Source organism: Passer domesticus, chromosome 4 (assembly GCF_036417665.1).
Source record: "Passer domesticus isolate bPasDom1 chromosome 4, bPasDom1.hap1, whole genome shotgun sequence".
Lineage (NCBI taxonomy): Eukaryota > Metazoa > Chordata > Aves > Passeriformes > Passeridae > Passer > Passer domesticus.
The window spans coordinates 32,967,679-32,980,531 of NC_087477.1; the positions used below are offsets into that span (position 1 = coordinate 32,967,679).

At 40.0% G+C, this 12,853-nt stretch overlaps 1 protein-coding gene across 3 annotated transcripts in view; it reads left to right on the top strand.

Moving 5' to 3' along the window:
• SMARCAD1 (SWI/SNF-related, matrix-associated actin-dependent regulator of chromatin, subfamily a, containing DEAD/H box 1) overlaps positions 1 to 12,853 on the top strand; it is a 118,230-nt gene that overhangs the window by 84,013 nt on the left and 21,364 nt on the right. For 2 of the 3 annotated variants that reach the window (XM_064416960.1, XM_064416961.1), the window contains 4 exons: positions 1,266 to 1,437; positions 4,582 to 4,759; positions 7,672 to 7,735; positions 11,943 to 12,031. In XM_064416960.1, coding sequence (XP_064273030.1) covers positions 1,266 to 1,437; positions 4,582 to 4,759; positions 7,672 to 7,735; positions 11,943 to 12,031 — 503 coding nt within the window. Of the gene's footprint in view, positions 1 to 1,265; positions 1,438 to 1,458; positions 2,380 to 4,581; positions 4,760 to 7,671; positions 7,736 to 11,942; positions 12,032 to 12,853 lie in introns of those variants that run through there. The other variant, XM_064416962.1, reaches the window with a different exon arrangement.

The window sequence follows — 12,853 nt, forward strand, 5'->3', positions numbered from 1 at the left end:
ACTAAAACACAGCTTTCCTAGAAGTTGGTGGCTGACTCTCCTGCCCCTTATCCTGGATTGTTCCTGCGTGTGGCTAAGGTCACCTTGTTGAGGGCTCCGTTCAGTGCAGGTGCTCAGTGTGTGGCTGCAGGTTGAGCTGTGGGTGGGGACAGCCCCAGGCAGGAGGCAGGGAACTGCTGACCCGTGGCACAAAGGTCCCAGGTGCCCATGGCCCAGCCAGGGCACCTGACACTCAGGAGCTGATGACTCTGGACTTGCCTGCACTTAGACTGTGAGGGTGTAAAAGCCCAGGATTTGTTTGGAGTTTCTGCTCAGAGGCACCAGCTCAAGCTGTGATTTTGTTTCTGTACCATGATTAAATGATATTGGGGATCTAGACATCTGAGAGTGCTCTGGGAAGCCTGGTGTGGCTCTGTGAGTGTGGGATCTGTAGCTGCAAAGGGGTCTTGGTCCCAGCTCAGGTGCTGCTGCCAGAGTGGCTCCTGGATGGTTGGACAGGGAAGTTTTCTTAACAACCTGAAGTCTTAAGGTTTTAGTGATTGCTTTTTTGAACTGTCACTGAATTCTTGTTGATGTTTCCTCATAGACACTGAGTGACATTCATCTCCATCCCGCTATGAAGCTCCATTTTAAAGTTGTTTTCTTTTTCTGTAGTGCACTCTGTAACATTTGGTACCATGGGTTTTTTTATTTGGTGCCTTTGCCTTTCAAAGCCTGTGCAGGTTCCTGTGTCATCAAATATCTTGTACTTCTAGGATTTATCTTTTTTTTTCCCTTTCATTTAGTGCTGCCACAGTGAGTTATTTAAAATTTATTTTCCTCAATATTTCTTTCATACAGAAAATGTTCTCTGCTCTATGCATCAATTTTTCTCTCTTCATAGAGGAAAGAGAGAAATATGCTTTTGTTTCTATTAGTGTTCTGATCAGCCTGAAAGTAGTTCAGAGGACTTTGCTCATTATTTATTTATCTAAAAATAAGTGTTTATTTATAAATAGTTATGAACCTAAAATACATGTTCTCTTGACCTTTGTAATATAAAAAATTTTTGCTGTAAGAGGGCTGAAGATCCTTTGCCAGGTAAGTTTCCACTTTAAGAAATGTAGCTGACAGGAATTTTCTGTGCATGAGAAAGTGAGCTCTGTTTAACTGGCTGTTGTGTCTCTGAAAAAATCACAGCTACCTGTTGCTCTAGGTACAAATAAATATTTGAAGTCATAAATCATTGTCTCCTCTTTTTTCTCCCATTGAAATGTCTTGCACAGAGTGTTCCACCATCCCAGAAACTCCCGAAGCTCAGAGGACAAGGAAAGTGTCTTACTTCAAGCGCCAGCGAGGGGTGCATTTCTTCGATGTGTCTGACAGCGAGGATGAGGAGCCAAGAAACCGCTGTGCTGCCAAAGAAACCCAGGCCTCGAGGGCAGAGGCGCCCGTAATGTACGCTTTGAGCCACGTTTCTGACTCTGCACCCTCAGGGGTCGCTCTAAGTTGAAACCCTGAACTGAAAATCGGAGCCTAGGTTGGGTTCTTTGGGATTCAGCTGCCCCTAACTAAACTTTACTGGTTTTCCAGGGAAGAAGTATCCTGCTGAAACATTTTCTCAGAGGGAGGAGTTCTATGATGTTGAAACGTGTGACGTTTGTTCATTTACGCATTTGTGCCTTTGCCCTTCTGAAATCCTTTTAGTGCTACTTGAGAAGTTAACCATAAAACACTTGCTTTACTAATTTTCAACTGTTGGAGTTGATTTTCTTTTGTATATGCAGCTGTATTTGATAGGGAAGCAAATAGAGCTTCAGTATGTTGTATGAGTCCCGAGGTAAACTTAACTATGAGTTGTATGGTGTGTTTCCTATGCATGGTGAAAACTATTTCTTTCCTAAGTGGTTTGGAAATTTATATTTTTGAATGTGCTGGGAGGGAAGAGTCACGGTGCAGGAGTTGCTTCTGTGTGTGCTAAAAAGGCAGTGTTGAGAGAGCAGGTGAGACAAGATGTAGATAGGCATCTGCAGCCATTTGAGCAGTTTAAAGGAACCCCTGCTAGTTGTGTCTGTATGGTAATTGTGCCCTCTAGATGTTCTTGTGCTAAGCAAAATGAGATGGCTTTACCTGCTTTCCTGATAGTCTAGTTGAATTAATAGGCAAAAAACTTTTGTGGGAATTGCAGCCTTAAAAGGTGTTGCCTCTTGTCAGGTTTTCAGTTCTACACACAGCATGGAATTATTGGGGGTTTACAGCAGAAGTGAAATAATGCATTTTCCTGCTGCTGTTACCTGAAATCCTGATGTTATGTTGTTTGTTTCTTTTTTTAGTGCTTGTGCCCCAAAGTTTCAACTTAAGGCAGCTACTTGAAAAGGAGAAAAATATTAGCAGTTACAAGTGAGCTCCTGCTTCTGCCTGTGATTTAAGTAGTAGATTGTGCAAGGAGACAAGGAGGTGGCCAGCTGGTTGCATGCATCAAATTGGTTTGTGTGCAGTGCTGTGTAAATGCAGTTACTCTGCTTCTGGGATCAATCCCACCTGGAAGCAGTTCAAGTGGTTTTGTATCATATGGAGCTGATGCTGATAAGCCACACAGGATGCAACTTGCAGAGCCACTGCTTGCTGTTCCTGTGCTGTTGATATTGCTGGGAGTGAGAAATGGACAGCAAGATGACTCCCTAGTGGGATTGATGAACATGAGACTACATCCTCTTGTGCTCCTCAGTATTCCCATGTGGCCACCAGGCACCTCAGTGCCTGACACTTTGTCCCAGTGTGCTGGCTCAGGTGCTGATTGATGTGTACAGAGCCCACGGAGCTGTGGCACAAGTGGCTGTTCTGGTCGAGCTAACAAACAAATGGAGAGTGTGGCAGGAGTTAGCTGGGATCTATCCAGACTTAGGAGCTCTGGCTTGTGCTGAATTCTGGCTTTGCATGGAATCAGTCAATTGAATGTCTGCATTGTGCATTTTAGTGCATGTGTTACCTAGTTTGGGGGGTTTATGGGTTTTTTGGGGGTTTTACTTACTTTTTGCAGAGTATCCTAGCTTTCCTCATTCTGAACAAGACACAGAACAGAAAGCAGAAAGCTTAGAGTAGAAAACACATCTTTCCTGAAGAAAATGTGCCTTGACTTTTGCTACCAGAGGGCTGCTGTCTGGAAAAAAAAGCAGAATCTAACCCAAGGTTTTTTGGGTCAGAGTTGCTTAGCAGTTAAATGAGTGTTTCTTTATGCTTGATAAGAACATGATTATACACAGAGGACAAGATTTATGATCTTCGTTGACAAGTGTCTTGATGTTATTCTCTGATAGGAAAGGATAGGATAATTGCAGTGTCACAATTTTCATTTGGATTGATTTTCTTTTTTATATGCACTTTTTAAAAGAAACATTCCTTATCAAGGCAAAAAGATCAGAAAAATGCCAGTAGATTTTAATATGACATTTCATTAAGTTTTTATTTTTAAGTGGAAGTAGGATTCATGTTTGGAGGCTTAGAACTCAATGCCTTGCTGGACTGAAGAAGAATTTGGATTCTTTTGTTACTTCCTTACTCTTAAGAAGCAACACCAGACAGTCCTAGTAGCTGTGTGTGCCTTTTGAAAAGGGAGAAAAGGATTCTTTGATGAACAGTTACCTGTGTGTGTGTCTTTTATGTGACACATAACCATTTTTTTTTCCAGAATTCTATGCAGTCTGATTGTTGAAACTGCTAAAGAAAGATACAGTGAGGAAAAACAGGTTTATTTTTAGTCTTTTACCTATATTGATGTTGGGAGACCTGCAGGCAAGCCTTTCTGATGATGAAATCCCTATTAAATGGCAAACTCTATATGGTTCAATTAATTTTGCCTTCCCAAAAGGAGATTATGTGTCTGTGGGATGAAGGAGGATGGGAGACCCGTGCTTGGGTTCACTCTTATCTGTGCAACTCAGTATCCTGAAAGATAGATAGAAGTTGCTTTTCCTGCAAATTAGCACTAATAAGCAGTCTTTCAGTAAATTCAGAACACTGTCTTTTTTTCAGGAAGGCTCTTGCTGTATTTATACATTTAAGATGCTGCACAAGGAGCTTTGAATTTTCTTTCTCAGTGAGCCAAGAGCTAGGACAGAGAGTTGATCCTACACCTGGAAAGTGTTTACAAAGAACCTAATCCTCATCTGTTCATCTGTTGGACAAATAAACCGTAGCAAGGCTATTTAAAATATACTTGGGGTAGTCTGATGTAATTCAGGTAGCTGAAACTGTTTGAGTAGCTAAACTGTGTTAAGGTGGTTGTTACTAAATTTTCAATAACCTTTTATAGCACAATATGAGGGTAAGTAATGGTATTTCCCTGGTGCATTCTTCCTTTCTTATTTTCTTTGCCAACTTGAAGTTGTTTAGTACAAAGAAGGGCACTGTACTTGATATATGCCTGACTTTGTCCTGACTAGAGATATCCCTTTGCATACAAGTTGATTCAGTGTTACTGAATTCATCTCAATGCATTTTGTGCAATCCTGGTGGGTTAGTTTACAGTAATGTTCTGGTAGAGTGAAACATCATAAGCAAAAATAAATTTTAACTATTTTTTTCTTCCCCTGTACGTTGTAGCTGTGAAACATCTGATGGTGATGACCAGCCTGAAAAGGAAATGCCCCATCTGGCACTTGCAAATGGTGGGAAGCAGCAGCCAGCTGTGAAGGAGCATGTAGAGAAGGATACCAGAGACTCAAAGCTGCAAACAATGAAGGAACGTTTTCCCCAAAGAAGTGACCAAGAATTATTAAAAGTAATAATGCTCAGTTCCTTGATTTATTTTGATGTTATTTTATAGGATTTTATAGGCAGTTTTTCTAAGCTTCTGACTTGACTACAGGGTACAGTGTTGTGGTGAGTAATGCTCTCTGAATGCTAGGTACCCACTAAAGCTGCTCTGTCACTTGGCTTCTTAGCTGGAGAAGGAAGAGAATAGAATGAAAGGCTCATGGATCATGATAAAGACCTGGAGAAATTGCTCACTGGTTACTGTCATGAACAAAACAGACTCAACCTATAGGGAAGATTTAGTTTATTACCAGTCACATCAGAGTATGGTAATCAGAAATAAACAGAAATCTTAAAACACCTTCCCCCCACACCTCCCACATTTTGAGGCTTAACTGTATTTGTGATTTTCTCTATCTCCTTCCCCCTCACACCGGTGGTGCCTGGGAATGGGACATGGGCACTGCAGTCAGTTTGTCAGCCCTCCTCAGCAGGAGGACTCCTCACACTCTTCCCTTTCCATGGCATGCAGTCCTTCAGGAACACTCTGCTCCCTTGTGGGCCCCTTCCACGGGGTCACCAGTTCTGCCAACAAACCTGCTCCAGCATGGGCCCTTCTCTCTATGGGTCCTGCTGGGAGCCTGCGTTCAGGGGGTGCTTCCCACATGGTCACAGCCTCCTTTGGACATGCCTCTGCTCTGCTGTGATGTTCTCCACGGGCTGCAGATGGATCTCTGCTCCACCTTGGCCTCCGTGTGCTGCAGGGACACAGCTGCCTCACCATGGGCATCACCACTGGCTGCAGGGGAATCTGCTCCAGTGGCTGGAGCACCTCCAGCCCCTCCTTCACTGACCTTGGTGTCTGCAGGGCCATTTCTCTCTCATGAATTCTCCTTCCTCTCTCCTGCTGCAGGTGTGTTGATGCTCCTCATCTCCCTACCCCCCTTCCTTCCTAACTGTTATCTACTGGTGCTGCCACTGTCACTGATGGGCTTGGCCTTGGCCAGCAGCAGGACTTCTTGGTGCTGACTGCACTGGCTCTCTTGGATGTGAGGGAAGCTTCTGGTGGCTTCTCATGGAAGCCACCTGTGTATCCTCTGCTACTGTCAAACCTGGCTATGCATACACAGTGCAGCTCTTAATTGTTTAGTTAATAGCAAAAGGGTAAAAGTAGCATTTTAGGGGAAGTACAGCTGTGTAACATTTTTACATACATGGGAACTTGGATATCTATAAAAATGAATATATAGACACACACTTCAAAAAAACACCATTAAGTAAGTTCAACAATGATGAACTCCAGTGTATAGAAAATTCTTCAAGTATTTCTTTGTTGTGATGTTTAAGCTTAATTATGGCTGTCTCAGTTGGTAACTGTTGGTAACTGCTGTTCTTGGAATGAGCTCACTGATGAAATGCAGAAGGAGTGGAATCACTGCCATATTCCAGTAGATGAAACACTGTGCAAGCTTGCCTTTATGACATTTAACAAGCAAAGATTTCAGTACTTCCAGTGAGGCCAAAGGGTAGGTTTGAACTTACTGTAATATATTCTGATTAAGCTGATGTGGGAAATCTTGGCCATTGAGCAGATACAAATCTACAGGTAACTCCTTGCAAGTGATATGTGGTAGCTCATTACAGTAAAATACCTTTAGTACTGTACAAGGCTTTCTCTAGCTTTTATTTATAAAGCTAAATGTGTTTAAATTAGTCTGTACAGTTTCCTAGTTGTTGAAATGGCATTGAAAAAATAAACACATTTTACTGGTGCTCCTTGCTGGGTATTCTGTTTCCCAATGAATCAAGCTTTATGGTTAGGCTCCCTTTATTTTGGGAAGAACAAAAGGGTTACAAGTAGGAGTCTCTGAATTTTTCTCCTGAACATTATAATTAAAATTTGTTATGTATGCCCAGAATGTGTCTTTTTCAGCTTTTGGCTGCATAGAATTTATCTGATTCAAAGATTGATCAAAGTTCATCATTGCTTAGTAACTTGCTAGAAATACTATGTGGTGTGTCTCACTGCTGTTTTGTGACTTGGCTCCTGAGCAGCACGTGAGGCTGGTGGTGGTTGTTTTCAGGAGAATGCAAGATAACTCCTGTATCAGCAGAACTTTGTAGGAAATGGAGGCTCTGCAGATTTTTTTCTGCAGTTACATAGCTCCAACATTTGTAAGGAGGACAGAGGAGTATCAAGTAAATCTGGTGTTCCTTCATGAAGGATCTGGAGCAGGCTGTCCTGACAAACTTTACACAACTGATGAATGCTATTAAGAAAAAAAAATCTTGAGCCTTTTGTAAAGGAAATTGTGCCATTGTAGCAAAATTGTAAGATGCTGTTTCCAAATGTGGACTGATACTTGGGAATCTGGATTCCTCATAACTTCATTTTGTGTTTTGTTATGGGGTTTTTTTCATATTTGTAACATTTAAGCCACTTGCTTTTGTTGCTGTTACCTCACCTGCAGAAAGCCACCTAAAAGTCCCAACATTCAGTTGAGATTTCATGTGGATGGAGAAACAATCTAGGACTGCAAGGATGTACTGATAAACCTTGAGGCACATTATACATTTCATGCATGTATTTATAGGAATGAACCAGTGCATCAAAATAGTATTCAGACACTTTGAGTTAATAAGTTAGAGGGTTTCTTTATCTTGTTTTGTGACAGTAACATTGAATAGTCTTTGAAAAGAAGCTTCTAAGTAAATACACAGAGTATGTGAAGTAGGGAAGAAAGCAATAATAAATGACATTGTATTCAAAATGGTGATTTGTGAGGTCTTAGTTTTGCTCTTGGGTTTTATAATACATGTATATTGCAGGGGTGTTTTAAAAGTATTTTTCAGTCACAGCTGATCCAGCATTGTCTTCCTCTGTTCAACTGGATTCAATTTCTCCACTTAGCAGTTGCCTTGTGTTTTTCTTTGCAGCTGATAGAATCAGCACACACAATGGATGAAGCAGTAGCTGCTGGTTTGAAGCTCAATGACAAAGGTATGTTTAACAAAAAAACCGCACAAAACAAAAATAAAACCCAAACTTTACATACTGTAGCTAATTCAGTGAAATTGGTTGGGAAGTGTTTAAAAAGTGGTAAAGCTTCAGTTAAAAGCTATAGTATTGTTTGTTTAAAACAAACAAAACTGAATTTACAGGCTTTGGAGGGAGAAAAATGAAAAGAGAATGTGGACCAAAATCTGTAAATAAAACCAGAAAGCAGAATTTGTTCTGTGAAGCTCAGGATTGCTTTGCTTGTGGGTTTTTAAGTGATTCTGTTCTTGCTGGTTCTTTCTTGGTCCAGAACTTGAAGCAAATAGTAAGGGATTAGCAGAAGTAGTTCTAAATGTTCTAGGTAGCAGTCTGGTAGTATGGAAAAAATATACTGGGTATGTAGTTACTAATAAGTAGATATTGTTGGTATCAAGGTCCATTGCAGTTTTTTCTGCTGGTCGTTTTAAAGACCTGCTTGTAATTCTGAATAAGAACTGTTAGTCTTAAACGTTAGATCTCCCTGGTTCTCTAGCAAAACATTACCCAAACGATGTTTTTGAACCCTCAGAGCTTATTAAGGGGTGTCTGTTCTGCACCTCAATTTATGCAGTTTCCTACTGTTACCAAAACAAAGAAACAAAGGCAAAAACCCCAGCACGTTTTGTGGGCATGTGTTGCGAGTGTTAGATGTGTTAAAGGGTCATAATTCTTGGGCTTCAAGTTTGTTTCTTCCTGTCACCCGAGTCCAGGGTTAAGTCTTGTCTTATATTTTTTATTTGATTTGGTCAGGGAAGAGTGGACTTCTGATATTATAGAAAGCAGACCAACCATCTGTTTACAGTTCAGCTGTCCAAGGTTTTCATGAGGGATCTTAATGGAAATGATGGAAAAAGTTATTTCTTGTTACTTGATGATTTAGTTGTTTTGAGTAGTTCATGCATCTTTTCATGCAGGAACCTATGGATTTGGAGCAGTAGGTCTAGGAGGAAATGTAGGCTGAGGGAGGACTGTTGTACTCCTGTTTTTAGAATACAAAATTTTTTGCTTATTTAATTTCCCCTTTGTACTTACTGTATTTTCATTTTGCTATTTTCATATAAAAGTGCAAAGATTTTTAACAATTTCCAATAAGTTTTAAGAACATCCAGGCTACTTTGAGTGAAGGGATGCTTCTGTGTTGTTTGATGAGGCTTTTTTAACCAACCAAACCATTTTGAGTTTATCACTGTGTGCATGGTCAGATTCTATAGATGGAAATTCTTGGGTACTGGCAATAGGAAACAAGGCTGGCATGTTTTGAGAAATACACTGAGCACTGCTGTTCCTGGAAGACTGATTACTTTTCAAGGGTTTTCATAAATATTAATCCAATTTAAGCTACTATCTATCCTTAAACTTTGTTGCAGTTCACAGTGTTTGAACTAAATCACTTTGATTGCTGTTACGTAGACCCTGCCTTTTGGCCATTTTTGTGTTGATTTAAGAATGTTGTTTCACATCTTTTTAATATGAGCCACAGAAAAATTTTCTTGGCAGCAAAATTCTCACTAATGACAGCTGTTGTATAAAATATTTAGTTAGGAGTAAGCACGCCTGACAGTGATGGTATAAATCATCTCATTTTGGACACATTTTTTAAATATGGAGACATTACTGAACATCTGCTTTAACTGTGTCAATTTCAGATATGCTTTACTTGTTGTGAAATGTTGGCTGTGTAAGAGGTCAAGGCAAGATACAGTTTTGCTAAGCATGGCTTTGTGACAAGTGTGGCTACGATATCCTTGAATTTTTGTCCTTGAATTCAATAGCTGTGTAGAGCTAAAACAAGAAACACAGTGCAGAATTTTTAAAGGTATGAAGATTAGATGTGACACATTGAAAATATGTGTCTAAAATGTGAAGCTGTAGTAATACCTGTTGCTTTTGATTTGTTTCTGGTGTTGTTTTCATAAAAACCTCAAAAGTGGTGGGTGTGCTTCTGAGCTGAAGCCTGATGTAGATCTGTCTGGTATTCACTGCTTTCTGAGCAGTTTGAAATTACTGTTTTCTTTTATCATGATATGGGAAGTCATAGTAATAAAAGGGATTTGTTTTTGTTTTGTTAGAGGTAGCAGCAAGTAACAGGGGAAATAATTACAGATGCTTCTCTCAAGTCTGAGACCTTGGAGCTGCTTTTCTCATTGCTCATTAATTACAAAATTTATGGGGAGAGCAAGGATTCCTCTGGAAGGCCCTGCCTGCACTCTGAGGATGATTCCTATCTAAGAGTGAGAGTTTCTTTATTCCTTCAGCCATATACTCCCTTAGCACAGGAAGAAAAAGTGTACTTTTTGCAAAGTGGATGTCTTCAGAAAGTTGGCTTTTTTTTTTCTTTTAATTTGGAGATGTGGTGAGTTTCTAAAGACCACAGGTTTATTTTTAAATAATACTGTGTTTATAGGTTCCTGAGATCATGATTTTCCAGATCCTTTGTTTCCGTTCAATTGTCTCCAAAATTGCTTATGATGGAACTTCCTTCAAAGGCTCTTGAGTGCTCAGCCCTAAAGCAGGACCTAAGCTTGACCTAAAAGCAGGAAAATCTTTGGAATACTCTTATATCCAGCCCATGTATTTTTTTAGGTCAATGGGGTTTATAGGGTCACTGTTCACATTCAGAATTCTCCATCCTGAATACAAAGTTAGTTGAGCTTAAAAAATAATAGCATGAGGCCTCCAATAACTCCTACTGCTTGGCCCAGCAGCAGCCTGACAACTTCTAGTTTGGATGTTAAGACAACCACATATTTCTCAGACTTAAGCTAGTGGCAGGCATTTTCCTGGCAATGTTGTTTAAATTATTTAAATTATGCCCCATCTTTGGAAATGTTCAGAGTGAGGTTGGATGGGGCTCTGAGCAACCTGATCTAGTGGAAGGTATCCCTGACTAGAGCAGGAGTTTGGAACGAAATGATCTTTAATGTCCTTTCCAACCCAAACAATTCTATGATATTTTTATCTGAATACATATAAATATATAGACTTCGAAAAGAATTTTATCAGTGTTTTCTGGTATCTCTTACTAGATCCTTACTTTAGGGAAAAGTTGCTAGTACTTTGCTTTTCTTTGGGATCTTTTAATAATTTTTTTCAATATTTTTATGCCACTTCTCTGATGTCAGTGAATGACTATAGCAGAAAATTTATTTTGAAGTATTTCCACACTAAGTGGCTTCTTGTGTGAAGATTTGGCTACTTAATGTTCCAGAGTTAAAACTATTTTGATCATCCAGACAGTCTTCTGGATTGGAAAGCAAATGGGCTTTTTGTGTATGTGTGTGTTCTTTTTCACTGGTCTCCCGGGGTAGGCTGGGAGGGGAGGTTGGCCAGAGATGCTGCTATCAGACACCAAAGCTCTGCAGGCACTTGCTGTTCCAGAGGAGATTTAGCTTCCAGTAGTACTTCAGATCAGGGACAAGGAATTTTCACAATAATTTGTTCTGATAATCTGCTTCAAGCCAAGCTGGTGTGCAGAAATACTGGCAATGTTTTCTTGCCTTCATGAGCCATGCACAGCAGCAGTCTGGAAGTGCACCTGGCTGGGCAGGCCTTAATGCTGAGATGATAATCTCTTGATAATCACCAGGGCCCAAAGACAGCCAGAAAGTTATGGCTTACATGGACTGTTTGTAAGTGATAAGGTTATCACAGGCTTAATATGCATAGTTTGCTTTGAGATGTCTGGATTTAATGTTGAAAAGCATTTGGTAACTGCTCTGGTGTGCACCTGAGCCAGAAATCAGTCACCAGTGCTTCCAGATTGGCAGTGATGTATATATTCCAACACACAGATGGGCTTCACCCTGGAAGAAATACCATCTTGAATAAAACCAGACACAGATACACCTTTATGCAACTTGTGTGTAATAACATGTGGTAACTATTAAAAAAAAGAAGAATAAAATGCTATATATGAGAGGTAATTGCTTGATTAATTGCCAGACCACTGAAGATAACTTAGAGGTAAATAAACATGTATCTTCTAGCAGCTGCTTTGCTTCCAGTTTCAATGTATCTGTGCTCTGTAGTAGGAAACTTATGGAGACTGGTAAACATTGTGTGGGTAACAAATAGCTACTGCATTGTTGTAGTAAGTAAAATATCCTGCTGTTTTGGAGGAAACTTAATGAAAGGAACTAATTCTTCTTTTACATCTCAATTCTTTTTGAAGCTGCCTCTGGTAAAAGGAAGCAAAGAGATTCTCCCACAAATTGCAAAACCAAAAATGAGCAAGCTGCAAAAAAGTCAAAAGTTACTTATGTAAGTACTGTGCTTTTCTCTTTGTGCATTGTAAAATAAATGGAATTACCTGTCTGGGTCAGTGACAGGTAATGTCACTGACATGTCTGGGTCAGTGACAGTGGTGTGTTTATCAGAAAATTAACTCAAATCAAATCCTGCCATCTGGATGAGATTTATGTGATTTTTTATTGTTGGTATTCTGAATGGAATGACTGCTTTGTTCTTTAGTGCTTGTGGGTTTGTATCACACCAGCCAGTTCACTGCTTTTGATGGAAGTAGTTGATGGCAGGTAGCAGTGTGTGAGGCTCTGAGTGCCATTCAGTTTTTGTGAGCATCAGTGGGAATTACAGGCTCTGGATCACTTTTCCTCCTCAGGTCATTCCTTGCATTTCCTCAAGCACATGAAGTTAACATATTTCGCTATATCTACTGCTATTCTTTGTTATAGATGTTGCATATATATTTGAAGCTATGACTTGGGGAAATCTTTAAAAATAATTAATTGGTTGCATTTAAAGGAATGACTACTTTGACCTCTGCTAATAAATGGGAGCTATGTCATGATCCCGGTGCATTCAGGATGGTATTTGGCAGTCCTGCAGTGCTGTCAGAGGCTCTCTCCCAGGCATCCCAGAAGACATCCTTGAAAGCTACTTATGTAGAGAAAGGGAATTCTACATAAATACTGGAGGCTGCGTGAAGGAGAGTGGCTGTGTTGAAATTTAGGCTAATATTGTCCTCAAACAGAACCAAACAAAGAAAACACAGTTTGCTATTAAAGCAAAAATATTACAACTCATTTGTAATTCCTTCTTCCTGAAAGAGATGTGAACTGGGTT